At 51.4% G+C, this 25,025-nt stretch overlaps 1 protein-coding gene across 6 annotated transcripts in view; it reads left to right on the top strand.

The window, feature by feature from the left end:
- Positions 1–25,025, top strand: part of CAMTA1 (calmodulin binding transcription activator 1) — a 982,645-nt gene that overhangs the window by 827,787 nt on the left and 129,833 nt on the right. For all 6 annotated transcript variants that reach the window (XM_089773035.1, XM_089773028.1, XM_089773030.1 and 3 more), the window contains exons 7-8: positions 14,391–14,531; positions 17,404–19,247. In XM_089773035.1, the coding sequence (XP_089629161.1) occupies positions 14,391–14,531; positions 17,404–19,247 (1,985 nt within the window). The remainder of the gene's footprint in view (positions 1–14,390; positions 14,532–17,403; positions 19,248–25,025) is intronic.

Genomic DNA, 25,025 nt, shown 5'->3' with positions numbered 1-25,025 from the left:
TGGTGCCATACCCAAGAGCTCCACAAGTAGAAAGGCCCAAACGTTGCAGATGCTTGGGTGACTTGGGCCCATTGCGAAGGCCAGCTGTGCGTGTGTTTGTGCTAGACTGTGCAGGGGAAGGGGCTAGAAACTGGGAGCAGTGGAGCAGGAAGACGTGGGAGCATTGTAGAACACTCAAAATCAACAGCATGGTGTCCGGTCAGTGGTCCACGTGTGTGTGTTCAGCGTTGGTGTAAATACTGGGAAGAGAGTGATTCACAAGTTACCAGTCAATCCTCTGTGGTGCGTGGGGTTTGCAACCCTGCATCTCACACCAGACTAAGAACAGCCAGACTGGCTCAGACCAGGCCTCCTGCCTGCTGCCTTCTGCCAGTGGCCAGGGCCAGATGCATCGGAAGGAATGAACGGAACAGGGAGAGCAGCTGTTGGCTTCAGTGTCTGTCTAGTCCCGCGTCTGGCAGCGGAAGTGTAGGGTCCCCAGAGCGTGAACGTGCATCCCTGACCGTTTTGCTAATAGCCCGTGATGGCCCTGTGCTCTATGAACTTACCTCGTTCTCTTTTGAACCCATTGGCATTTAGCACTCACGCGTTCCCTGGGGCAGCTCCCGCACTCAACCGTGCAGTGTGGGAAGGACACTCCCTTTGCGCTGTGTTACACCAGCGGACTAGTTCCTTTGAGTACGTGTGGCGTGTAAATAGCACTGTCTCCACACCATTGGGACTATAACCCTGAGGCATCTCCCTTCCAAGCTCAACTGTCCGAGTCTTTTTGATCGCTCCTCAGACAGCGGCTGCTTCTTACCCGTAAGCATTTGTGTTGCCTTCTCTTTACTTTCCCCAGTTCTAATGGATCTTCTTTGGAGATGTGGTGACCAGACCTGCAAGCAGCGCTCAGGATCTGGGTACACCGGGGATTTAGACACTGGTGCTATCTATCTGTCATGCCACCAGAGCCTTTCCTAACATGGTCTTGCCAGGCACCAGCCAGTTACCTTAGGAGCATGAACCAAATGCAGTGTTGGGAGAGCCTGGTTTTTCAGTAAGACATCCAGCATCGTGGCTGTTTGGCCCATGGTTCTCGCATGCGGTGCCGCTGGTGCAGCCAGAATGGGTTTTGCTCTCAGTGCCTGGGTACCGCCGTGCACAGTTGTTTGCTCTCCTTTGCGGAGTCCTGAGGAAAATCACTTTCCAAAGGAAGCTTCAAGGAATCACTTTCCAAGGGTATGTCTACACTAGCTTGTTAATTCGAACTAGGTAGGCAAATCAGGCAACCGGAGTTGCAAATGAAGCCTTGGATTTAAATATCCCGGGCTTTATTTGCATGTTCCCATCCGGCCACCATTTTTAAATCCCTCTTAGTTCGAACGAACTGCCCACGGCTACACGCAGCAGTTTAAGGTTAATCCGAACTAAGTCCTTAGTTCGGATTAACTGTTACACCTCATTCCACAAAGAGTAACAGTTAATCCGAACTAGGGACTTAGTGTGGATTAACTTTAAACTGCCGTGTGTAGCCACGGGCAGTTCATTCGAACTAAGGGGATTTAAAAATGGTGACCGGACGGGAACATGCAAATAAAGCCTGGGATATTTAAATCCCGGGCTTCATTTGCAACTCCGGTTGCCTGATTTGCCTACCTGGCTCAAATTAACGAGCTAGTGTAGACATACCCTTGGAAAGTGATTCCTTGAAGCTTCCTTTGGAAAGTGATTTTCCTCAGGACTCCCGAGCTGTGTCGCCTCAGGGGAGATCACGGGTAGCGTTTGACAGCATTGTGGAAGAGCAGGCGCGGGTGGGACTGATTCGGGCAGGGGGCTGGCACAGCGGCATTAGGGGTTCGTTCTGTGCACGCAGGCAGTGTGGGGCAACGGGGAGCGAGGGACCCAGCAGGAGGGTGGGCTGGTCCGATACAGAGGTGAAGGAGGCAATTCTGGCAGCTCAGTTTTGGATGGCCCCCAGGAGAGCTGCTACCCAAAGAGACCAACGAGGAGGGGGTGCAGTAATCCAAAGGGAATACGATCAGTGCCTGGGTGCGGGGTGGATCTGCCAGGACAGAAGGAAACGGGGGAGTTTCTGTCTTTTGTGGGGAGGAGGATGTGAGATTTGGGGGCACGGGGCAGGCCTGAAAGGCAACTGCAGAGGTGTCAGACCAGTTTGTGCTGGGGCAGAGTGAGCTCGGTGGCGCAGTAGCAGCAGCGAAGGAAGGTGGAAGTGGCCAGGGTGAGGGTGAAAACAGGGAGCTACATTCTGTCCCTATTTGTTTCCTTGGGCCCATTATTTGTTGGGTAATTCGCTTGGCTGGGCTGCTGCGGACCAAAGCCAGCGCTGCTGAACGGGGACTAGTGAGTCGATGCGGGAAGGTCATTTTGATTCTCTCCTGCTCCGCAACAGAAAAGGCAGGTGCTTGGGGGAGTGACCCCTCCTCCTTCGGCTTTTCTGGCAGCGCCTCCCTTGGCAGTCCTGCCTGATGAGCTTTCCACCAGCCCCAGGCCTGTGTCTCGCTCCCGCAGGTGCCCAGTGCGCTGTGCAGAGGCAGGGTGTGGGAACCGGACACTCCCCACAGAAAAGTGGCAGCGGCTGGACACTCTTGCAGCAGCACTTTGGGCGGGGCGCGCGCTGGGTGCTTGCGGGTTGGTTTAACTCACAAAGGTGCGAAGGAAGGCTCTGCGCAGAACTCAGAAATGAAAACACTTTGCAGAGTTTAGCTGCACCCTTTTTCATTTCCACATTCTGACCTTCATTTTAATCAATGTGCGTTTAAAGTTTAAACTTTTTCAGCCTGCAAGAAAAGGGAGGGGCAGGCGTTGTTGATGAACCTTTCTTTCCCAAAGCCCTCTGTCCCTAGAGAAATCTTCTTTCCTGCTGACTCAGTAGGTGTGGGGAAGCCAAGCGGGACGTGTTAAAAGCCATCTTGATAGGATTTGATATTCAGAACTAACAGCTTGCCTTGTTAAAAGGGGGCGGGAGATACTCTGCATATTGGATGTGCCAAGACAGTAGGTATTTTAAATTAGGCATCAAGCAATGCTCTGCTTCCAATCTGTCATACCTCACTGGCTGTTCACGTTATACCCTTCATCGCATAAGGAGGGGCATAAGCACCAGAAGAGTCCCGGCACATGGACTGAGGCTGGAGCTGAAACCTTGCTCAATCAGCAAGTGCGTAGCTATGGATGGAACTTTTCCATTAAATGTCACACGTCAGCAGAGGCCTGACGCTTCATTGACTTCTCCAAGAGGCAAAGATCCCAAAGGAAAGCCAATGAGAGGCCTGAGAAATGCAATCCCACAGAAACGTGTAACCTCTTGATAGGATGATGTCAGACCCTGAAATGCGGGTGTTCTCCTAGGAATCGCAGAGTGTGGAGATCTCACTGGGGAATGCAACAGGTATGGTCAAGATCAAAAGTTTCAGGTCCTGCCTGCTTTTTGCAATAGATCTGTGCTGTGAGTTTATTAGGAAGGAACAATCAGTTTCACACATACAGAATGGGAAGTGACTGTCTAGGAAGGAGTACGGCAGAAAGGGATCTAGGGGTCAGAGTGGACCACAAGCTAAATATGAATCAACAGTGAGACACTGTTGCAAAAAAAGCCAACATGACTCTGGGATGCATTGACAGGAGTGTTGTGAGCAAGACAAGAGAAGTCATTCTTCCACTCTATTCTGCGCTGTAGGCTTCAGCTGCAGTGCTGTGTCCAGTTCTGGGCACCACATTTCAGGAAACATGGAGAAATTGGAGAGGGTCCAGGGAAGAATGACAAAAATGGTTGAAGGTCTAGAAAACGTGACCTACAAGGGAAGTCTGAAAGAACTGAGTTTGTTTAGTTTGGAAAAGAGAAGACTGAGACCACTTTGAAAGTGCAAATGAGGGATTAAATGTTAGATGGAGCCTTCCCGGTGATGGGTCACAAAGGCCAGGTATCTCCCAGGTCTTAGAATGAGCTGGTGCACGACCTCAGCAGGTCTTTCCACCACCACGAGTTGTCCATCGGCCATCGACAGAGGAGGGAAACTCCCACATCAATCTCTTCACCACGCAAAGTAACTGGAAGTGCTAGTGGTTCTGCTCCTTCCGGAGCCACCGCCAAGACTCCATCTCAGATGCCTCCTCCTGCCAAGGTCTGATCGTCCAGCCATCTCCACTCGTACACAAAGTCCTGTTCAAAATCTGCAGTGGCATGGCAGCGATCACGCTAGCAGCGTTGGCGTGGCTAGGTCAGCACTGGGACGCCACCGCCTTGCAGGTGTCGGGCGATGCCCAGAGCACACTGTTCTGTGGCTAAGCCCCATGCAGCTCTGTCAGGGAGGTTCTGCTCACCAGCCCTCCACTAGGGCCACCTATCCAGCAAAGTAGAAGAGCTTTGCAGTCTGGTGCTCCAAGGGCCTCACTCCACCATTGCAGGCCCCCATTCCTCTCATCCTGGACTTCCTATTACACCCTAAGCAGCAACGCTTGGCTGCTTCTTCCACCAAGGCGCACCTGGCAGCACTCTCTGCATTTCACCAGGTGCTCCATCTCTGCCATATCCACGGTTGGCCACTTCCCCCAGGGCCTGGGGCATCTGTGCCCACAGATTCAGCAGCCAGTCCTTACCTGTGACCACAGCTTAATTCTCTCCAGGCTGATACAGCCCCTCCTTCGAGCTGTTGGCAACCTGCTCACCCCGTATCTATCATGGACGTTTGCCTTCCTAGTTGCCATTACTTCAGCGTGATGAATTTTGAAGCTCAAAGCCCCCATCTCTGACCCCCTACGCAGGACAAGGTACAACTCAGGCCTCCCCAGCTTTCCTTCCAAATGTTGAGTCCCAGTTCCACTCTAATCAGGACACTTTCCTGCCCAGGCTTTACCCCAGACCACATGTGAGCCGTCAGGATGAGAGACTCCACTCTCTAGACATTGAACGAGCACTTGTCATTTACATCGCATGCCATGTGGGAAGTCAAACCTGCTATTTAGTTTGTGGCAGACCGTATGATGGGTCTCGTGGTTTCTGTACAAAAGATCTCGTGGTGGATTACCTCTTGCATCTGGACCTGCTACAAATTAGCCAGCGTTCCAGACCTGGCTTTCATGGCTCATTCCACGAGGGCACAGACATCATCGGCAGTGTTTCCGACCCAAGAGACCTGCAGGGCAGTGACATGATCTTCAGTGCACACCTGCACTGCTGGCTGCACCATCGCCCAACCCACTAGAAACCATGCATCCTTTGGCTGGATAGTGCTCCAGTCCGGGCTTCCATAACTGCCCCTCCGCCTAGGGAAGGCTTGGGCGCCACCTGATTGGAAGTGATATGAGCAATCGCTCGAAGAAGAAGGTTGTTCATCCTCTCGGAGCTGTTATTCTTCGAGCTAACCGATAGTTCCCAGCACACTCTTTGAGACGTATCACTCAGCCATTCCAAACCCTCCTGCCTTCCCCTCTGGCAGAGAACCTGGCAAGAAGGATCTGAGGAAATGCCACATCGGCAGGTCACATATCGAGCTCCTTGGAGGAACCACCGAGCCAACCTGATGGGCACTGCTAGGGGGGAAACTTCCTGATGGCAGTGCACGCGACATGCACTTATCCAACTGGAATGGACCTGAGCAATACATCTCAAAGGACGACAGTTCCGAGAAGGTGAGCAACCATTTTTGTCAAGTAAGTAGCTATAAGACTAATAGCAAAATTAAATCTAATGCTAAAAAAAATACATAAAATGGGTAGAAGACTCATTCTGAATGCTCCTGTACTCATTCAACCCAGGCAAAATAAAAACAAATTCTGGAATGCAAAGCAAGACAAATGGTCAGTTGTCTTCAAAGGACTCAGAGCAAAGCAACATAAATAAGCAACAAAAGAGAAGAGTGCAGGAGAGAGAGTGATGCAATTAAATACATTTCCTGGGTTAGTTCCAGGAGTTCTGTCCACCAACAGCATGGGATAACCATCAAATGTCTGCTAAACAGAGCCTCCATCACAGCACGAATGTGATTAGAAAAGGGAACTGTTCATATTCTAGCAGGCCACTGTGCTTTACTGTGGCACTTTGCTTCATTCTTCTAGCTTGACTCTCTAATCGCACCAGTTGCAGTGTCATTCTTTCTAATGACTCTGAATGTTGGCTACAATATGTCTTCTTCGAGGCTAACTGTGTAGATGGACTCCAGCCCAGCCCCCCATCGGCTGCTGCTTTTTTGATGGAGCAGGCTGGTCCTGGGCCTTGCTGTATTCTAATGCCACTTCCATGAGCTGACATCTTCCTTATATATAGCCCTGCCTCTGTAACTTCCACTCCAATTCACCTGTTGAAGGGGGTTTACCCATGAAAACTTCTGCCCTAATAAATCTGTTAGGGCACAGCTACACAGCAGTGTTATTTTTGGAATAACAGAATAACTGGTGTTATTCTCAAATAACATAGTTTGCATCTACACTACAAGCAGTAATTTGAACACAATGTCAAAATAATGTCGGGCTGGAGGACTTCTTACTCTGACTCCCATAACCCTCGTTTCACGAGGAGTAAGGGAAGTCGGAGAAGAGTGCTCTACCTCGGGCGTCCTGCTGTGTAGACAGCACCAAAAGCCAAAATACGTTATTTCGTCTTAAGCTGCACAATTGCCATAGCTCAAGTTGCGGAGCTTATTTCGGCTTTGCTGTGTAGACGTGTCCCTAGTCTCTAAGGTGCCACAGGACTCCTCATTGTTCTTGCAGATCCAGACTAACCTGGCTACCCCTCTGGGACGAGTCTGATATATGAGTGCGTGGTCTGAGCCCCTGTAGATCTTGCACTTCTTAATGTAAACTTCCCTGAAGCCCTTTAGATGGCTCAGCTGTGGGCTTGCCGCAGGAGATACAGTGCTTGAAGCACAGGGCCTGGAGCATGCCCAGTCCCTAGTATGACATCCCTGGGTGACTGGAACCACTATTCACACTAATTCTAACTGATACCAAATATGCGAACTACACAAACTACACACAAAAGGCTACAGAGTCCAAACCACTGGGAAAGCTTTGCATGAGCATGTAGGTCAGTCCAAGCAGCTGTCATGGTCAGTAAGATGGAACTGAGATGGTGCAAAAACAGGGGCACCTCTTGCAGGGGGCATTCAAAGAGCTACAACTTACTAATGAGTAAGACCTAGGCAAAAAGTGCGGGGGAGGGGTTACTTCCTCTGTGCAGTAACGGCGGTTCTTCGAGATGGTTCTTTCTGTGGGTTCTCAGAACCACTAGCACTTCAGTAAGAAGTGTGCCAGGATCGTGCTATTTCCCTCGCCTTTAACGAGGACGAAGTACAAGGCTGCCAGACAGGCACCTGCCCCAGAAGCTGTCTGTCCCTCAGTCCTGGAGGAAGGGAGAGAAGGAGCCCAACAGAGCGTACAAAAACCTAAGCACTTGTCCTTCAAATGTATGCCTAACGTGCCAGTCAGCCCAGTGCTGCAAGGGCACCACAGAAAGAGACTCCAGAGGTGTTGGTGGTCTTAGTTTGCCTCTGTTCTTCCAAGAGCCCAGTCCCTTGGCATCAGTGGTAAGGCATCACTTCTGGTACGGCATTTCCCTGCTTCCTGGACAGGCCGTCTCTCAGCACCGTCCTAGGAGGAGCCCGCTTCGGTGGCCTAACTCTGCCCTTAGCTCCTAGCACTGACTGCCAGAGGAAGCAGGATCCTTGTCCTTAGACTCCAGGTCGGACGCATCTCTACCCTGAAGCAGAACCCGACAGTCTCTACACGGATTCTCTCTTCCTACTTATCACTGTGGCCCTTCAGTGGTGCCTCCTCCAGGAATGTGGCCAGCACAGTGAGCGCCTGCTCTGTATCAGTGGCTACTCTGGAATCCTTGGGGGTTGTCCAGGTTTTCACCACATCTTGCATCCTTCGGGCCCTCAGCTAGACGGTCTATGCACTGAGCAGCTGCATCCCCCAACTCCAGTTCCAGGCCCGACACCAAGCAGCAGGATGAGATTCCAAAGCCAGGAGAGGGGACTCGACCTCATCCAGTCTTGGCTTCCTCTTCGTTCTCTGCAGGTGAGGTCACTGTGCATCACTGCACCTCCTCGCGAGTCTAACGTTGATCAGACACAGAGCTTGCTGCCAACTTAGGTGCTCAGTTGGGGAACGTCTAGACTACGAGCCTCTTTCGAAAGAGAGTGTCTAGACGACAACCAGGACTTTCGAAAAAGCAAGCCCCGGCAGTCTGGATGCTCTCTTTCAAAAAAGCACAGTTTGCATTGCATAGCGCCTTTTTTTGAAAGAGCGCTTTCGAAAAAAGGCGTTATTCCTCGTAAAACGAGATTTTTCCACCATTGAAAAAACTGCCATGTTCTTTTGATTTACTTTCAAAACAACATGGCGGCAGTCTAGACGCAGGGGAAGTTTTTTTGAAAAAACCCTGTAGTCTAGAAACACCCTTGGAGAGGTTAAGGAAGCTTCCTGTTTCCTGGTTGACAATTTGTCATTGGTGGGTCCCTCCAGGGTAGCTCTGCCAATTAGTGAGGTGACACACCCCTTATAAAGGCTCTAGGGTAAGCTCCATCTTCACTGCCGCTACCTCAGACCAGGACAAAAAAGAAAACCAGCGCCAGTGATCCTCATCCCGAGGCTTGTTCAGCGCGCCTCCTGCAGCACTTGGAGCACATGATATTAAAATCCTGAGCAGTAGTATTGCTAACCAACTCGGATGCTTTTATGATCTAGAGAAGTGATTAGTCTCCTCTATTCAGCTCTGGTGAGGCCACATCTGAAGTATTGCGTCCAGTTCTGGGCCCCCCACTACAGAAATGATTGGAGAGGGGCCAGTGGAGGGCAACCAAAATGACTGGGGGCTGGAGCGCATGACCTACGAGGGGAGGCTGAGGGGTTTGGGTCGGTTCAGTCTGCAGAAGCGAAGAGTGAGGGGGGATTTGAGAGCAGCCATCAGCTTTCTGAAGGGGGGTTCCAAGGAGAATGGAGAGGTCTTGGGTTGCAATGGGGGAGGTCTAGGTTGGATATTAGGAGGGTGGTGAAGCACTGGGATGGGTTCCCTAGGGAGGGGGCGGAATCTCCATCCCTAGGGGTGTTTAAGTCCTGGCTTGACAAGGCCCTGGCTGGGCTGATTGAGTTGGGTTGGACCTGCCTTGGAGGGGCTGGACTCGATGCCTCTTGAGGGCTTTGCCAGCCCTGGGGCTCTCTGACTGTTATTAGCCAATTGTAGTTGCTGAAGTAACACTTGGTGAGTCGTTTTGCTGTGAGACTCACTGTGTCTAGATACGGGTAATGCTGGTCACTCGTTTGGCTCCTGAGTGAACCACGGAGCGTTAAGCACTCTCCCGAGGTTCTGAGTATTTCACTAGTCGCCCAGTGCCAGGCTTATTGGTCAGAACATTGGTTAACAAGACGGAGTCCAGGGCTCCAGCCTGCCAACCCCAGATCAAAGGACGCTAAAAAGGTGGACATATTTGGCAGAAAAGAATTATTCCGTGGGCTCTGCAGCGGCCGATCACTAACCACAGGCTCTGCTGGGGCAGTGCCATTTTACTTGCTGGGGCTCTGTGGAGCAGTTCAGAGAGCTGCTTCCGGAGAGTGCTAGCCCGGCCCCTTCCCTTGTCAACAAGGGCAGACTAGTCACAAGAACACCACTGCAGGCAGGGCTGGACACCCCCTTAGCCCTAGACCCCTGGCTTGAAGCATGAATGTTTGGCAGTGCGTTCCCTCAAGGTACATTGGCCTGGTAGTTCCATGCTCCATCCTGAGGTGACCAGCCACTCTGCTGTGTCCAGTGGCATCTCGTCCACAAAGCTTGTAAAGGTCTTAATCAAATTATACTCTCAAATGCAAGACCCCATCCCCCTGTGAGCTCTAAACGTCATATTGTCAAGACCAAGAGTACTGTCCTCTAGCATAAACATGGATCATGGTGTATCTGCTCGCCTAGCCAAAGCCAGCGCTGCCTTTGGAAAATTGACCAAATGCCTATGGAATGACCATGGTATTAAACTCCATGCCAAAGTAGCAGTTTATCAGGCAGATGTCCTGAATGTCCTGCTGTATGGCTCGGAGTCATGGACAACATATCGTCGCCATGTTTTGAAGCTCGATCAGTTCCATATGCATTGTCTGAGGAAGATTGCCCACGTGAACTGGTGGGACAGAATTCCTAATACGGAGGTTCTTCATTCGTGTGGTGTCATGGGCATGGAAGCAATGCTTATGAACAAACAGTTTCGCTGGATTGGTCATGTTATGGATACCAAAGATGGTCTTCTCTGGCAGCTTGCTCATGGAAAGCGCTCTATCAGTGGTCAGTATAAGCGCTATAAAGACATCTTAAAGGCCAATATGAAGTCATGAGCCATAATGTCTCCCAATGATCTGGAAACGCAAGTTCAGGACAGATTGTCCTGGTGACAAATCATTGTACAGGCTCTTAATTGCTTTGAGAGTCCACGTATCCAGGCAGTGCAGGAAAAGCGCAGGATCCAAACAGAACATACAGCACCTGCAGTTGGCGACTTTTTATGTGACATCTGTAATCGGCTCTGCCAACCAAGGATTGGTTTAGTTGCTCACCAACGGTGTCATAGAAGATGAGATCCATCGATCAGTGGCTCAGTCCAAGGAGAAAATTGTCAAGACCTATAAGACAAGACTGAAAAAACTGGGTTTGTTTAGGTTAGAAAAGAGAGGACTGAGCAGGGACATGAGAGCCGTTTTCAAGTACCTAAAGGGGTGTCAGAAGGAGGAGGGAGAAAAATGGTTCTCCTTGGCCTCTGGGGATAGAACAAGGAGCAATGGGCTTAAATTGTAGCAAGGGAGGTTTAGGTTGGACATTAGAAAAAACATCCTTCCTGTCAGGGTGGTCAGACACTGGAATAAATTGCCCAGGGAGGTTGTGGAATCTCCATCATGGGAGATATTTAAGAGCAGGTCAGCTAGACATCTGTCAGGGATGATCTAGATGGTGCTGGGTCCTGCCATGAGGGCAGGGGACTGGACTCGATGACCTTTCAAGATCCCTTCCAGTTCCAAGTGTTCTGTGATTCTAAGACATATGGGTCCCCCATTTGAACTGTTGAATATCTGCTCTTGGCTGCTTCTGTCAATGAAACTGGCTTTTCTGGTGGCCATTACCTTGGCCAGAAGAGTAGGGGACAAAGTCTACCTGGGCCCTCATTCAAAGTCCCTCCCAAAGGTGGTTTCCTCTTTCCACATCAACCAGCCTGCTGGCCTGTTCTCTGCCCAAATCCACATACACCCTGGAGGAAGAGCCTTGGCATTTTACCCCGATGGAACCAGACACATCTGTGGATCTTCCCAGCTGTCCTAGCAGTCGCTGACAGGGTAAGAGAGCAGCCAGTCTCCACCCAGGAAATGTCTTCCTGGGCTGCATCCTCTGTGTGCTGTGATTTGGCTAAAGTCCCTCTGCCCACGGAGTTACAGCTCATTTGATGAGGTCACAATCAACCTGGCTGGCCCCTCAGGCACAAGCTTCAGCTTCAGACGTATATAAAGCAGCTGCCTGGTCTTTGGTCCACATGTTGCCTCCCGGGATGCAGTGACTCCAGAGATGTTGAGAGAGTGGGACAAGCTGTTCTTCAATTTTGATTGGATAGACTCTGATCCCACATCCTTTTCTGTGGCTGAGCCACCGAGAGTAGAATGCACACGTGCAGCCGCTCACAACGTAAAGGTTACTAACCCGTTCAGAACGGCTCTTCTTGGAGCTGCACCGCATGTGTCTGCTCCAGACCCCTTGCCTTCCCGCTCTACCTCAGAGCCATGGCAAGGAGGACCAGGGCAGGTTGGGGCATCTCTGCCCTTGGTACCTGTACACAGAGGCATTCACCAGCAGAGGCAGCTTGAGCTACTCCGTGGCTAGCTCTGAGGGAAGCCGTTTGACGGCTGTGCTCTGGGTCCCTGGATGCCAAGAGTGGGATGGGTATGTGCAACACATCTCGAAGAACAAGTTACAAAAGAGGCTAGCAACTGTTATTCCTCCATGTCCCCTGCAGGTTGGACAGGAAGTAATGGGCTCACTGCAGCAAGGGACTGTGGCAAGTCTGGGCTATGCGCCTGGGTGCTGCCTTCCCGGCACGTCTCTGCGTGCACCTCAGAGGCTCGCGGTGTCCGTACCCCTGCCGAGAAGGCAAGGGTACCCCGCTACCAAAGCCCTTTTTTATCATCGGCTCGTCAGGGGTTTGGAGGTCAGTCCCTCCGATAGTCCAAGGGTCCCTCATTCCTCACTGGCAGCCCACCAGCCAGAGGAGAGTTGGGGGGAACCCAGTCCCACCCACTTGCTCCAGGTTCTGGCCCAGGGCCCTATGCGGTAGCCCCAAGTGGCCCTTCCCCACTGTATAGCAGCCCCTCCTTGGGCCACTTCCCCAGGTGCTCCCTGCTGTCTTGGAACAGGCCCTGTTAGCCTGCTGCCTTCAGGGTTTGTCTTCCGCCCCGCCCCGCCTCTGCTCCGTCCCTTTTCTCCTTCCCCCGCCTTGCCTGCGGGAAGGTTTTTATGGTGTGCCCATAGGTGCTCTAATCAGCCTCCTTCCGGCTGACTCCAAATGGGCTTCAGGTGTCCCAATGGCTGAGCCGCCATCTCTGGCAGCCTCCCCCGGGCACGTAAACCCACACACCCAACTCCCCATGTACCTGCCCTCCACCAGGCTTCCACAGCCCCCTGCTGTCGGGCTGCCACGGGGCAGTTAGGGATTGGGAACACGTTCTCGGCAGACGTGTAGTTCTGGACAGGAGCAGGTTATGGAGGGAGGTTGTGGAATTCCTGCCATTGGGGGTTTCTAGGAGCAGGTTAGACAGACTGCCCGGGATGGCTCAGTGCACGTGGTCCTGCCTTAGTGCAGGGGCTGGGGACAGATGCCCTCGCAAGGTCCCCTCCAGCCTGACATGTCCACAATTTTATTAATTCAGTGAGTCCAGGTTAAGCCTTTTGGGTCTTGAACCTGAAAGGAACCTTCTTTGCTGGCGAGTCCAAGAGCGCTCAGGACCTTTATGGATCAGACCTAGCGCTTGTACCAAAAACTGCTGACTGGACAAAGTTAAGGGAGAAAAACTGCAATTCGCCTCGCAAACAATCATGCTAATATATAGGGCATCTGAGAATCTAAAAGCACACTCCAGCGCTCACCTGGGACACTCAACGAATACATCTCGCAGAAGAAGGCATAGAGACAAAATGAAAATAGCTCCTGGAAAATACCTTTCTCCAGCGTATTTCCCTGAAAGCAGAGTCTCCTTTTGTTAGGGTTGAGAGAAGCTATTTTATGTGAGATTCTGCACCAGGAAATGCCAAGATGAAGCCATTTATCTGAGAGAGCTTCTGGAGAACTGTTCAGTCCTCCTATTAGTCCTCCTAGCACACCAGCCGAAAAAGCTGCCCTCACCTTTTCTGCAAGTGACGTAACATTGCCTATTGCATTAGTAAGGTGGTTGGTGATTTTATATAAAACTATTTAACTCTCACATTATGCAGTCAGAAGATATCAGAGTGCTGCTCTAAAACCCACTCAGTTGTTTGAATAAAACTCAGCTACTGCCAGCCCCCATCTTTGCAGCTTACTAGTTTCTAATAAATGTTAAATACGCTGTCAGGAGAGTTCTCACCATTATTTTTTTTAGCATCGCCTTGTTTAATGAACTCCTGCCAACAGGAAACTGAAATCCATTTCCTGCTGAATTCTTTTTTCTCCTTGGTGTGTGTTCATTGATTTATTATTTTGCTCATGGGATTGGGAAGAAACCATCTGTACTACAAATGCCATCGAGTTTGCAGACAGATGAATGCAAAGAAGGTGGGTAAAATTTGCAGCCTCATTCCCTGGACCAGTTCTTTGTTATATCATAGTTGGTGTTGGGCTTGTGTCAGGTGTTTAAGCTATTTAAATAAATACCTTAGTAGGCAATTATCTTTGCCTGTTCTGCTGGAGCTGAACTGGCTATGCTGTATGTTTGTTTTCTCTCCCTCTTCCTCTCTGTGAGGCATTAAACAGCGAGAGAGGCAAAACCTGCACTAGATTTATCTGAGAGGTGGTGAGGCACTGGGCAAGGGGGCTCTAAGTCACAGTCCCTTGGTTATGTGCCTCACTCTGCCACTAACTTCTTGTATTCCCTTGGGTAAGTCACTTAACTAGGGCTCACTTTTCGAGAATGGGAGTAATTATATCAAGCTCACAGGCTGCTTGGGTGACCTAATCCATGCACCATCAGTTCAAGTACTTTGAGGTCCTTGAAAGAAAGAGGCTAAATACTGGTCAAGTATTATTAACGAACGTGGTTCATTACTGTTATCTTGCAGCGCTGGCAGCGCTGGGCAGCCGGGGAGTAGCAGCTGGGCGGGGAGAGTGCGTGAGGACTTGCTATTGTGTTCTGCCGAGCCTCTTGATGGACGTTTTCTGCTGCTCTCTCCACAGTTCATGGCATTAAGTGGACATGCAGCAATGGGAACAGCAGTTCAGGGTTCTCTGTGGAGCAGCTTGTACAGCAGATCCTTGATAGTCACCAGACCAAACCACAACCTCGGACGCACAATTGTCTCTGCACCGGCAGCTTGGGTGAGTAGCTGGATGAGGGCAGAGAGCAGACAACTAGGCGAAATCCTCTTCTAAATCAGAACTCAAATGCATACCCAGAAACCCCTCTGCATATAGCGATCCGCTTCAATTCCTGTCCTAAGAATGGAGCTTGTGAGCCCCTGCTAGGACGCTGCTATCGAAAGAAGGCTCAAGGGGATCACCCCCTACTTTTCTGTAGTTTAACAGGCCACCGTGTTCGGCAGCAGATTACATTCTTTATGGTGACTGCTGAGCTCATGCAAGGTGTTCCAGGCATCAGAATGCGGATTTGGGATCCCCACTATGTTACTAACTACTGTGATCATGTGCGAATCAGCCCTTCCGCAAAATCACCCTTATTTGATGGAATAAAAATTCTGCTAGAATAAAAACCCCACTGGGCAGCAGACTAGAAGTCTCTGGGAAAATCCATGAATAAGATGTTATCTGCTATGAAATGCTGAACGTCTTTCTGTTTCCTTTCTCTCTTCATGGGCGCACAGATTGCTGCTCTAATCTAGGCTCCGCGTAGTCTTTGTTATTTAACTCTTAAATATTTTGAGATATGGTTAATGCAGGAGTAAGTGACGAAAACTCAAACTTATTCAAAGTGCTACTTGCATTTTTGTTTTTTGTGGTTGTTTTTTTAATATGGACACTGACGTGCAAGCTTTTAGAATTCTTCAGTGCTCTCTACTGACGGCTTCCTCCAGAAAGCATGTTGTATCCTGGAGCTTGCTCAAATTGTGTGACTGACATTTCCTGAGCCCCATAAGCCCTACAGTGCGCTGTTCATCTATAGGGCATCTCAGGAGGTTAATTACAAGGTAACAAAGAGTGAAAATCCACAGGGGGGTTTTTTTTAGTGTTAATGGAAAGAGTGAATGAAAACTCATTCCTGTTGAGAAGAGTTCAGCTTGACTGAGATTGCCTGAAACATCGTCTCTCACATTAGAACTTTATAATAAGAAATAAGAATCTGAGTGATTCACTTTTCCAACTCAGCTGCCTCATCCCAGCCGCCTTTTGCTGTAAAACGTACAATAATTAATTAGTCTTCGGAGAAATTGGCCAAAGAAAAATACGATCTTTGCTTCAGATATTTTCCCCCTGTCTTATGCAATTAAGATTTAAGTAAGACTGATGACCTCTGCAATACCTAGGCTTCAATTAAATTCAACCCCCGAGGATCAGCACTTGATCCAGGCTGGCAGATCTGAACATGAATTCTTGTATTCGTCCCTTTGATGTTTTGTCTTATGCTAAGTCTGCTGCTTGCTCTGTAACACAACAGTAACACTTTGCTTTACGGCACCTCGCATCTTGACACAGACATCCCCACCTTATTACAGTTGCATACAAAGATTGCAACTTGGAAGCCTTTTGCTGGTTCTTGTTCAGCTCTGTTCCTCGAAGAACGGAGAGATTTACTATTGCATTTAGCTTCCGAAGATTTGTTCTGAGCTACTTTCAGTGACCTGCTTCAGATCCTGCACAAATAATAGAGAAGCTCCCCTTCAAGGGCAAGGAACAAAGAGAGTTAGTAAATTATAGCAGCCACAGCCACTTTATGGTCCCCAGAAGAAGGCAGTTGTAATTGTAGCCATTAGCTAGGAGGAGAAGGTTTCTTTACCCATTAGGTCATTATACTGTGCAATAATTAAGGTTCTTCCCTCTTTCTGGGAAAACTGAATCAATTAGGAGAAGAAATATCAAAAATTCATGGGCTCTGCTTCTCAGACAAAGCAGCCCCAGTGCCAGATTTTGTGGTGAAAAGACATTCACAGAAAGAATCATTGACTCCAGCCAGCTTAATTTTGCAGCTCCCGGAAAGAAGCGACACTCACCCTGGCATGATGGGGCGAACTTCCTATCCAGAATTGCTTTCTAGTGACCTTTCTTCACTGGCTTTTCATCCTCTCTGGGACTAATCACCAATGTACAAAACCTTTAAACACCAAAATGTTTGAGCTGTCAGCCCATGAACTGAATGCAAGTGACACAAGAGCTACACACTGCAGTTCTTCTGGGAGGGGAAAGTTTTCTCTGCTCTAATTTCTCTTTAATCATTTGGCCACCACCTGTAATTGGGCACAGTACTACGAAGGCATGCCTTTATTTGCCTCCCACGGGGTGAGTGTCGCTTCTTTCCGGGAGCTGCAAAATTAAGCTGGCTGGAGTCAATGATTCTTTCTGTGAATGTCTTTTCACCACAAAATCTGGCCTGGGGTCTGCTTTGTCAGAGAGGCAGAGCCCATGATTTGGAGCCCAGACGTGGGATGGGGCCTTTCAGCTCTAGAGCATCGTTCGGAATCAGTCTGCTTGGGCAGACACCAAGCCGCATGGCAGCTGGCCTGTTGAACGGGGCAGGAGTCGTCTGCGCTGGAGGGAGGGCAGGGATCTCTGCCTAGCTCCCAATGGGGCGGGGCACACATCACACCAGTCCATCACCACGGCTGGCAGTAAGAGGGGCCCATCCCAACAGAGCTTGGGGCACAGACTGAAGAACCCAGAGAGTGGGCAGAGAACCGCAGCTCTGCCCTCAGGTCTGGAGGGGATGCCATCAGGTCCCGGGCAAAGGTGGCAGTGGGTGGGGGGTGGTTTTGAGGGAGAGGCAGTGCCCCCTGCTGTTGTTGCATGTCGCGTCTCTGTTCGCTGGGTGCAGAAGGAAGTTCGGCTCGCAAGGCTGTCGGTCTGACACTGAGGAGAAATGAACGTCCTGTAACACCTGTGTCTCACACATGCTCCCCTTCACACAGTCTCTCTCTCTCACCAAGTGTAGTCATCCCATGCCACAATAGGGAACTGGCGCAGTGAGCTGAGCATCCTGGGCAGTGACTTACTGACACGTGTTGTTTGTGTTTTGGAACAGGGGCAGGTAGCAGTGTGCATCACAAGTGTAACAGTGCCAAACACCGCATCATATCCCCAAAGGTCGAGCCAAGGACAGGTGGGTACAGCACTCACTCAGAGGTACAAAATAATGATGTCTCTGAAGGGAAGAACGAGCACAGCCACGGCAAGACCGCCAGCCGGGAGAAGAGGAATGGCAAAGTGGCAAAGCCTGTGTTGCTCCATCAAAACAGTACTGAGGTCTCTTCCACCAATCAGGTGGAAGTTCCTGACACGACCCAGAATTCTCCTGTGTCCATCAGCAGTGGATTAAATAGTGACCCTGACATGGCTGACAGCCCAGCAGTCACTGGTGTTTCCAGCATGGCCGTTGCCTCGGTGATGGGAAGTTTGTCGCAAAGTGCCACGGTGTTTATGTCCGAAGTGACCAGCGAAGCCGTGTACACCATGTCGCCCACCTCTGGCCCAAACCAACACCTCCTCTCCTCAGACGCCGCCGCACAAGGACTGGTTCTGGCTGTGAGTTCAGATGGCCACAAGTTTGCTTTTCCCACACCAGGCAGCTCAGAGAGCTTGTCCATGTTGCCCCCCAATGTCTCCGACGAGCTGGTGCTCTCTACAACTCTGGATGGTAGCAGAAAAATTCCAGAAACCACCATGAATTTTGACCCGGACTGTTTTCTTAATAATCCCAAGCAGGGACAGACTTATGGTGGAGGAGGCCTGAAAGGAGACAGCATTAGCACCAACATAAGACAGTCACCCACAACAGAACGTGGGTTCAATTTCAGTGCAGCCCTAACTAAAGAGATTAAAACTGAGGACACTTCTTTTGAACAGCAGATGTCCAAAGAAGCGTTTTCCTCCACTTCTGCATCCAGTTCTCTCACTCTCACGACAGGTTCAGGGCTGCTTCCCTCTGGAGGCGGCCTGAGCCCAAGTACCACCTTGGAGCAAATGGACTTTAGTGCCATTGACTCCAACAAGGACTATTCTTCCACGTTCAACCAGACAGTCCAGAGTCCTCATGTTCACCAAACCCCTTCCCCTAGCTTCTTTCTGCAGGATGCCAGCAAACCTCTCCCTCTTGAACAAAACACCCACAACAACTTGAACGACACAAGTGGCTCTTTTGTGAACACTTTAGGAATCCCCAATGTGAAAACGGAGTCCTCTTCCCAAACAACCTCGAATTGCAATGGCACAGTGGAAACTAGAATAGAGTCCACCTCCTCTCTCCAGCTCATGCAGTTCCAAGCAAACTTCCAGGCTATGACTGCAGAAGCTGAAGTTCCCATGGAGACCTCCCAGCAGGCAGAGGGGAATGAAAATCTTCTGAAATCAGGGGATCTTCAGGCCTGTAGCACAGAGCACTACATGCAGCCTGAGGCCAACGGGGGTCTCAGGAATGGGAATAATCTCCCTATTCTCCAAGGAAATATGGTACAAGGACTCTACCCAGTGGCCCATCCCTCCTCCAACATGGAGCTGAATTTGGACCACTTTGACATCTCCTTCAGCAACCAGTTTTCAGATCTTATCAACGATTTCATCTCAGTGGAAGGCGGGAGTAACACCATCTACGGGCACCAGCTGGTGTCCGGTGACAGTGCTGGGCTCTCTCAGCCTGAAGATGGCAGCAGAGCGCCCTATACCCAGGCCGAGATGTGCATCCCGTGCTGCAGCCCGCAGCACGCCAGCATGCAGCTCGCCAGCGCCGAGAGCGGAGCCGGCACCATGGCCTACATGCACGTGGCTGAGGTGGTCTCCGCAGCCGCAGCACAAGGCACCCTGGGGATGCTGCAGCAGAGCGGGCGCTTGTTCATGGTGACAGATTACTCCCCAGAGTGGTCTTACCCCGAGGTAAGCGGCTAGACTTTCCCCATCCCTTAGCTCGGACGGGCTCCGGGACCCCGCCTGTGAGCTCTGCCACGGCTTTTAAATGTCTCCTCTGAGACCCACGCGCATGTGAGGTCATTTGGGGGAAGCAGCCCCTGGCCTGACCCGGCTTCTCTCCTCACACGCCAAGCGTCAGGCCAGACACGCGTGTTCCACAGAAAGCAACGTGTCTCCCATGTGCTGCCTGCCCAGGGCTGCCAACTCGTGCAGAGAAGTTGGGCCTGCTGCACGGTGAGCCTGGCGCTTACATCTGTAGCGCTCTGAACGCTGCCACCAGCTACACATCTGGCCAGGAGCTCCTTAGGTCCCCTGCTTGGCTGGGCCCGCACCTCCCCTGGGTGCAGGCATGTGCCCCAAGGGCTGGAAATGCCAGCAGTGCATGAAACCCTGCTGCTGGCTGAAGCCCATGATAGTGAACAGCCAGGCCCAGGCCCAGGCTCTGGCTCGTCAGGGTAGAGGCAGCGGCCCAAGAAAAGGCAGCTCTGCTCTAACTGGTCAGAGCTCGCTGGCGAGCCGTCCGTCGAGTGCTTGCATGGACACTCCTGTGGTCTGAAACCGCTGGCAGGGCTTGGTGGGGGTTTGTGAGCAGGCAGGAAGGCACACGGCGGCAGGAGGGGGGGGGAGGTGAAGTGCACCAAGCTGTCTGAACGGGCCTCCTGATAAGTCAAAGCTGCTAAGGGGCTGGGGACCAGGTAACTTTCCGAACGCCTTCCCCTCACACCTGCCCGGGAGAAGGGGCGCAGCGGAACGGGCAGTGTCCCCCACACAGGGGCGCTCTAGGATCACAGACGGCGAGCGCCCCGTCAGTGGTAAGCAGACGGCTTCGTGGGGGAGCTGTCGCATTCCAGTCAGTCGCATTTCTGCCTCACCCAGCCCTGTCCAGCCAGAGAAGCGTCCGGCTGCAGGCTCCGTGTGCGGCTTACACGCAGAGCACACACGTGATCAGGCACTCAGACGTGAGTTGGCCCGCACATCACAGATGTTGCTAGGGAGGTCGTGGCTTTCTGAGGCTACATCTAGACTGCATGCGTCTTGCACAAGAAACTTTTCCCGGAAACGATGCACTTTTGCGAAAGAGAGCCTCCAGACCGCGTGGACGTGCTCTCGAAAGTAGGCTCTGGTTGCTATTAACACAATGACCACCAGGGCACCTGTGCTTTTTCCTCTTTCCTCTTATTGCACAAAAAACCCCTTCCCCGTCCACACACACCTTTTTGTGCAAGAGCTCTTTCACAAAAAGGTGTTCTTCCTCGTAGAATGAGGAAAACCTCTGCCGGAAAAACCCTCTGTTCTTTTGATTTTTTTGCGCAAAAATGCACTTGAGGTGTGGACGCGCCACGAGTTTTTCAGTAAAACTCTGTAGTGTAGACATAGCCTGAAAGAGGAGATGGAGGTTTGTTGAGGCCTGACGCCACACTTCACTCAGTGGGGTCTGGACTAGCTCTGCTTCTGTGATAAACTGATAGGCAATTGGTTATTGATGATCCACCAGGTACTGTTAGTAGCAATTTCCCATCCACTGGTCCCCAGCAAGAGCCTGGAAATCCGTCCAGTTTGTGTCTGGAGGTGGGTTTCTTTATCACAGCATGATACGCTGATGTGGAAGGCCCTGTGGTATTTTTTCAAAACAGACTGATTATTTCTTGGTTTAATGCTGTACAAACGCAGTCACATGCCGCAGAGCAACGAAGCCCCTCTGAAAATCAGTGCCGATAACGAAATGAAAAGCATCCGGCCTTTGGATTCTCAGAGGTAAATAGCTCTGCTGCCCGGGGAAGTGTTTCCTTCCCACACCCCCAAACCATAACAGACTTTTAGCTGCCACTTGTGGGGCTGGCCTGGCAGCTGTCATTTCCCCGGGGAGTCCCTTCCCCTGCTCCCCCTGCTCCCCCTGCCAGTGGGTTTCACCAGACTAGACAGCAAGGCACTTTGCAGGGGAATGGAGCCTGCATTGCGCAGGGCAGCGTGGAGAGGCCGTGCTCAGGGCAGGCAGGAGCCAGAGGCCAGAGGGACGTATCGCGCTGAGTCAGCACTGCTACCTGGCGCAGTGAGACCCACCTACCTGACTGCGCACCTGCCTCAGCTGCGTGAACATTGATTCATCCTGCAGAGCCCAGTGACCAGTAGCCATAGGCAGGGAGCCTGCCAGAAACTCTGGGCCTGCTGGGCGAGTTACTCTTCCTTGTCCACGAGGCTCTCTGGGAGCTGGCTCAGGCTTCGTTTCCTTCCTGTCCTTTGGTCTCAGGCCTCCTCTTTTCTTCCTGGCTCTGCACTGCCCTTCCCCTTTCGCTCCAGTCTCTTCGCCTTTGGCTCCTTTAGCCCAGAACTGAGCCACGGAGCCATTCAGGTCTTGACCAAAGTGACCAGACTGTTCTCTTCTGCCCGGGGGATTTACCAGGGGTTCTGTCCCTCCCCGCCTGGGCTCCCCAATGGGCCAGATCAGGCCTTGGCCTGTGGAAAGGAGGCTCATTCTCCTTGACTTGTTCAGCAGCTGCCCACAAAGCTGGAACTGTTCCGTGCAGCGTGTGCCCGCTGCCTTTGCTGGCTGGCTCCGCTTGGCATTCCCCAGGGAGCGGGCTCTGCCGCCGGGTTCAGGCCAGAGCCTGTCAGAGGGTTTACGCTGGCTGCCGAATCCATTGCTCCAATTACCGTTTTCAGGGAGCTGCTCCTCCCAGTGCCTGGAGGCAGAAGTGGGACTCCGGTCTGAGCATGACCAATGAGCAGACCTTGTCTAGGGTGAGCATCTCCTTCTTCCCCAGGTTTTCTCCACAGAGGAATCTTCTGCCTTCCTTCCCTCCATCCATCCATCCATCCCCATGTTCTGCTCTCTCCGGAGGTGAGCACAAGGACAAAGCAATCGATCATGTTGGGCCCTGTGGGAGCAGGACACACGCAAGAAAGTGTGTCAGTAATAAACCCAGCATGAGCACTAGTCAGCACCGCCGCCAGGCCCTGTAGGTGTATCTGCACTGCAGCCCAAGCCCCGGTTAGTAGGGCTGGAGTTTGCAGACCCCCGGTTTGCTAACCGAGGGCTGGAGCATCTCCCTCCTCCCCCCCTTTGCAAGCCCAGGTGAGAAATTGTTGAACTCCGAGTCAGCCTGGGGCTCCACGTTATGCAGGCAGGAGTCCCCCAAGCCATATTCCAGACTTCCTTGTGCCCATCTGAAATCCGGCCTCGCTAGCCCTTTGATCTCAGTGCAGTGGGGGGACTTGATAGTCCAGAGGACAGATAAAGGCTCCCCGTGAGGTTGTCTCCCAGAGCATGAGCCTGGTGGGGCTGCATTTACACAGCAAAGCAAACAAGCTTGAACCTGGGTCCCAGTTTGACCCCCGCTGTGAGTCTTATGGGCCTGGCCAAGCCGCAGCTCGGGCATAGATGGAAGGACAGGTAGGCTTGAGCCTGAGCTTACGTTGCAGACAAACCCTAAGTGCCGCCCAGCTACTCCTGCACAGGCAGCAGGACCAATCCTGGTCTTTTGCGCTTTCTCCTGCCCCCGTGGCAGCACTAGGACCCTTTCCCACGACATGGTCCCCAGCCCCCCGGCCCGGCCTTTCCAGGAGCTCCACCAGGGAGCATCATCCCAAGGGCTCCTAATGGACACGAATAACATTGAAATCCTCCTGCGGCCCGTCTTCCTATTGCAGGTGGGGAGAAGTTCCTCCCTCCTGTCCGCTGCCATCCGTGTCCCTGATTTTTGTTTTTTCCAGCACAGATTTTGTGGCTTTCACATCTCAGAAGGTACATTGTTCCCATTGTCTGAGCTGGAGAAGAGCCAACATTCCTCGCTGCACCTGCTCTCCGCCCAGGCAGGCTGCCTCTTCCCCTGCCTCCTGGAGAGGACCTAAAATCTCTAAAATCTCGTCTCCCTTTTGGTGCAAATCCTGCCTTTTATGCTGCTGTCGTGGATACCTGAGTGTTAGCTAATTGAGTCACTAACTCACCAGTGGCCCCTCTTCCTCAGGGAATCTGCTGTTATTTTCCTTGGAATGATCCCCTCCCTCCAATTCTTCTATGGCCAGAATCACTGGGGGCCAGTTCTCAAATATAATGTTGGGTCCAGGACTCACAGCTGGAGTGCAGGGTCCCAAGTCTCGAATCCCACGCAGCTCAAAACATCACATCAGATGCTGAGTTTCTTTACTGATGCACAATATTGGTTATGTACAACTGCTGAGCAGTGGAGAGAATTTTGTTTCTTGCATTAGTCCCCATAGGGAAGAGAAATTTCTATCTTACTGCTCCTGTGCTGCTTTTCCTGTGTTCCAGATTTGTAGGGACTCCAGAGGGTTCACGGCAGTGTTCACCTTCTACAATGATTCTAGCACAGAGCTAGGGTTGCAAGATGGCTTATTCAAAAATATTGAACACCTTCCCCCCCCAAAAAGAACACGGGGGGGGGGATTCTGTTGAGGGGGGGAAAAGGGGAGAAGACCAAAGTTGTTGAGCAAAAAAAAAAAAAGGACCCCAAGAGTTATTGAGCAAAATAAAAACATCATTAAAACAGAATGGCCCCCCTCCAGCAGACCAGGCTTTTCTCTGGACGCCTGTGGTAGAGCAGCTGGGGCGCTGACGGTTGTTCCCGCAGTGCCGCTTTGGGCGCTACTGGACCAACCCGGCAGCACCCAGCTGCTCTGCCCCAGGCGTCCTGATTCAGCCACTGCTGGTCAGTTTCAGCAGCGGCTGAATCAGGACACCTGGGGCAGAGCAGCTTGGGTGCTGCTGGGTTGGTCCAGTAGTGCCGAGGAGCGAGGAGCGGTGCTACTGGAGCAACCCAGCAGCACCCCAGCTGCTCTGCCCCAGGCGTCCCCAAGTCAGCCGCTGCTGAAACTGACCAGCACTGACTACAGGAAGCCTGAGGCACAGTTGCTCTGCTCCGGGCTTCCTGGAATCAGCCGCTGATCAGTTTCAGCAGCAGCTGACTTGGGGTTCTTAAGTTGAATCTGTATGTAAGTCGAAACTGGCGTCCAGATTCAGCCTGTTGAAACTGATCAGCGGCTGATTCCATGAAGCCCGGGGCAGAGCAACTCTGCCTCGGGCTTCCTGTAGTCAGCGCTGGTCAGTTTCAGCAGTGGCTGAATCTGGACGCCAGTTCCGACTTACATACAGATTCAACTTAAGAACAAACCTACAGTCCCTATCTTGTACGTAACCCAGGGACTGCCTGTACGTTGCTTTGGGGCTTCGGGATCCTCTGAGTGTCAGGCTCATTTCAAGAATTATTTTAGTTTTATTTTCCCATTCAGTTTGCAATTAATATTTGCTTGGAGATGAGTTTCCAGAGATACTGAAGTGGCTGTGTGTCAGTTTGGGGGTTAGGATTTGCTTTGTTTGTGTTCAGGGAAAAATGATTTTCACCTTGGCAACTCTTCCAGCTCCACTGAGAATCCAAATTGCCTTCACCAAGTGTCCATAATAAATGTTTCTACTGGCCTAACACAATAGAAAAAACACGCTCTTCTGTCAGGGCCTTTACTTTGTCGCTTCAGTGAGATCAGTCACCTGTGAAAGGAACTCTAAATATCTGATAAACTCAAGCACTAGGGTTAATAAAGAGTATTAACAAATGTCATCGTCTGTTTTCTCATGGCCTCTACGTCCCACCTAGGGAGTGATGATCCATCTTGTTCTGCCCTTTTTATTCCCCAACTCCTCTTTCAGAGGTGCCTTCTCCCAAAGCCCTCTGAGGGCCAGGACAAGACTCCCATTGATTTCCCTGGGCTTTAGATGGAGGCCTCATGGGG

This window comes from Pelodiscus sinensis, chromosome 24 (assembly GCF_052426305.1).
Source record: "Pelodiscus sinensis isolate ZL-2025 chromosome 24, ASM5242630v1, whole genome shotgun sequence".
In the NCBI taxonomy this organism is placed as follows: domain Eukaryota; kingdom Metazoa; phylum Chordata; order Testudines; family Trionychidae; genus Pelodiscus; species Pelodiscus sinensis.
The sequence above is the reverse complement of the archived record's forward strand: the minus strand, read 5'-3'. Positions and strand labels throughout refer to the sequence as shown.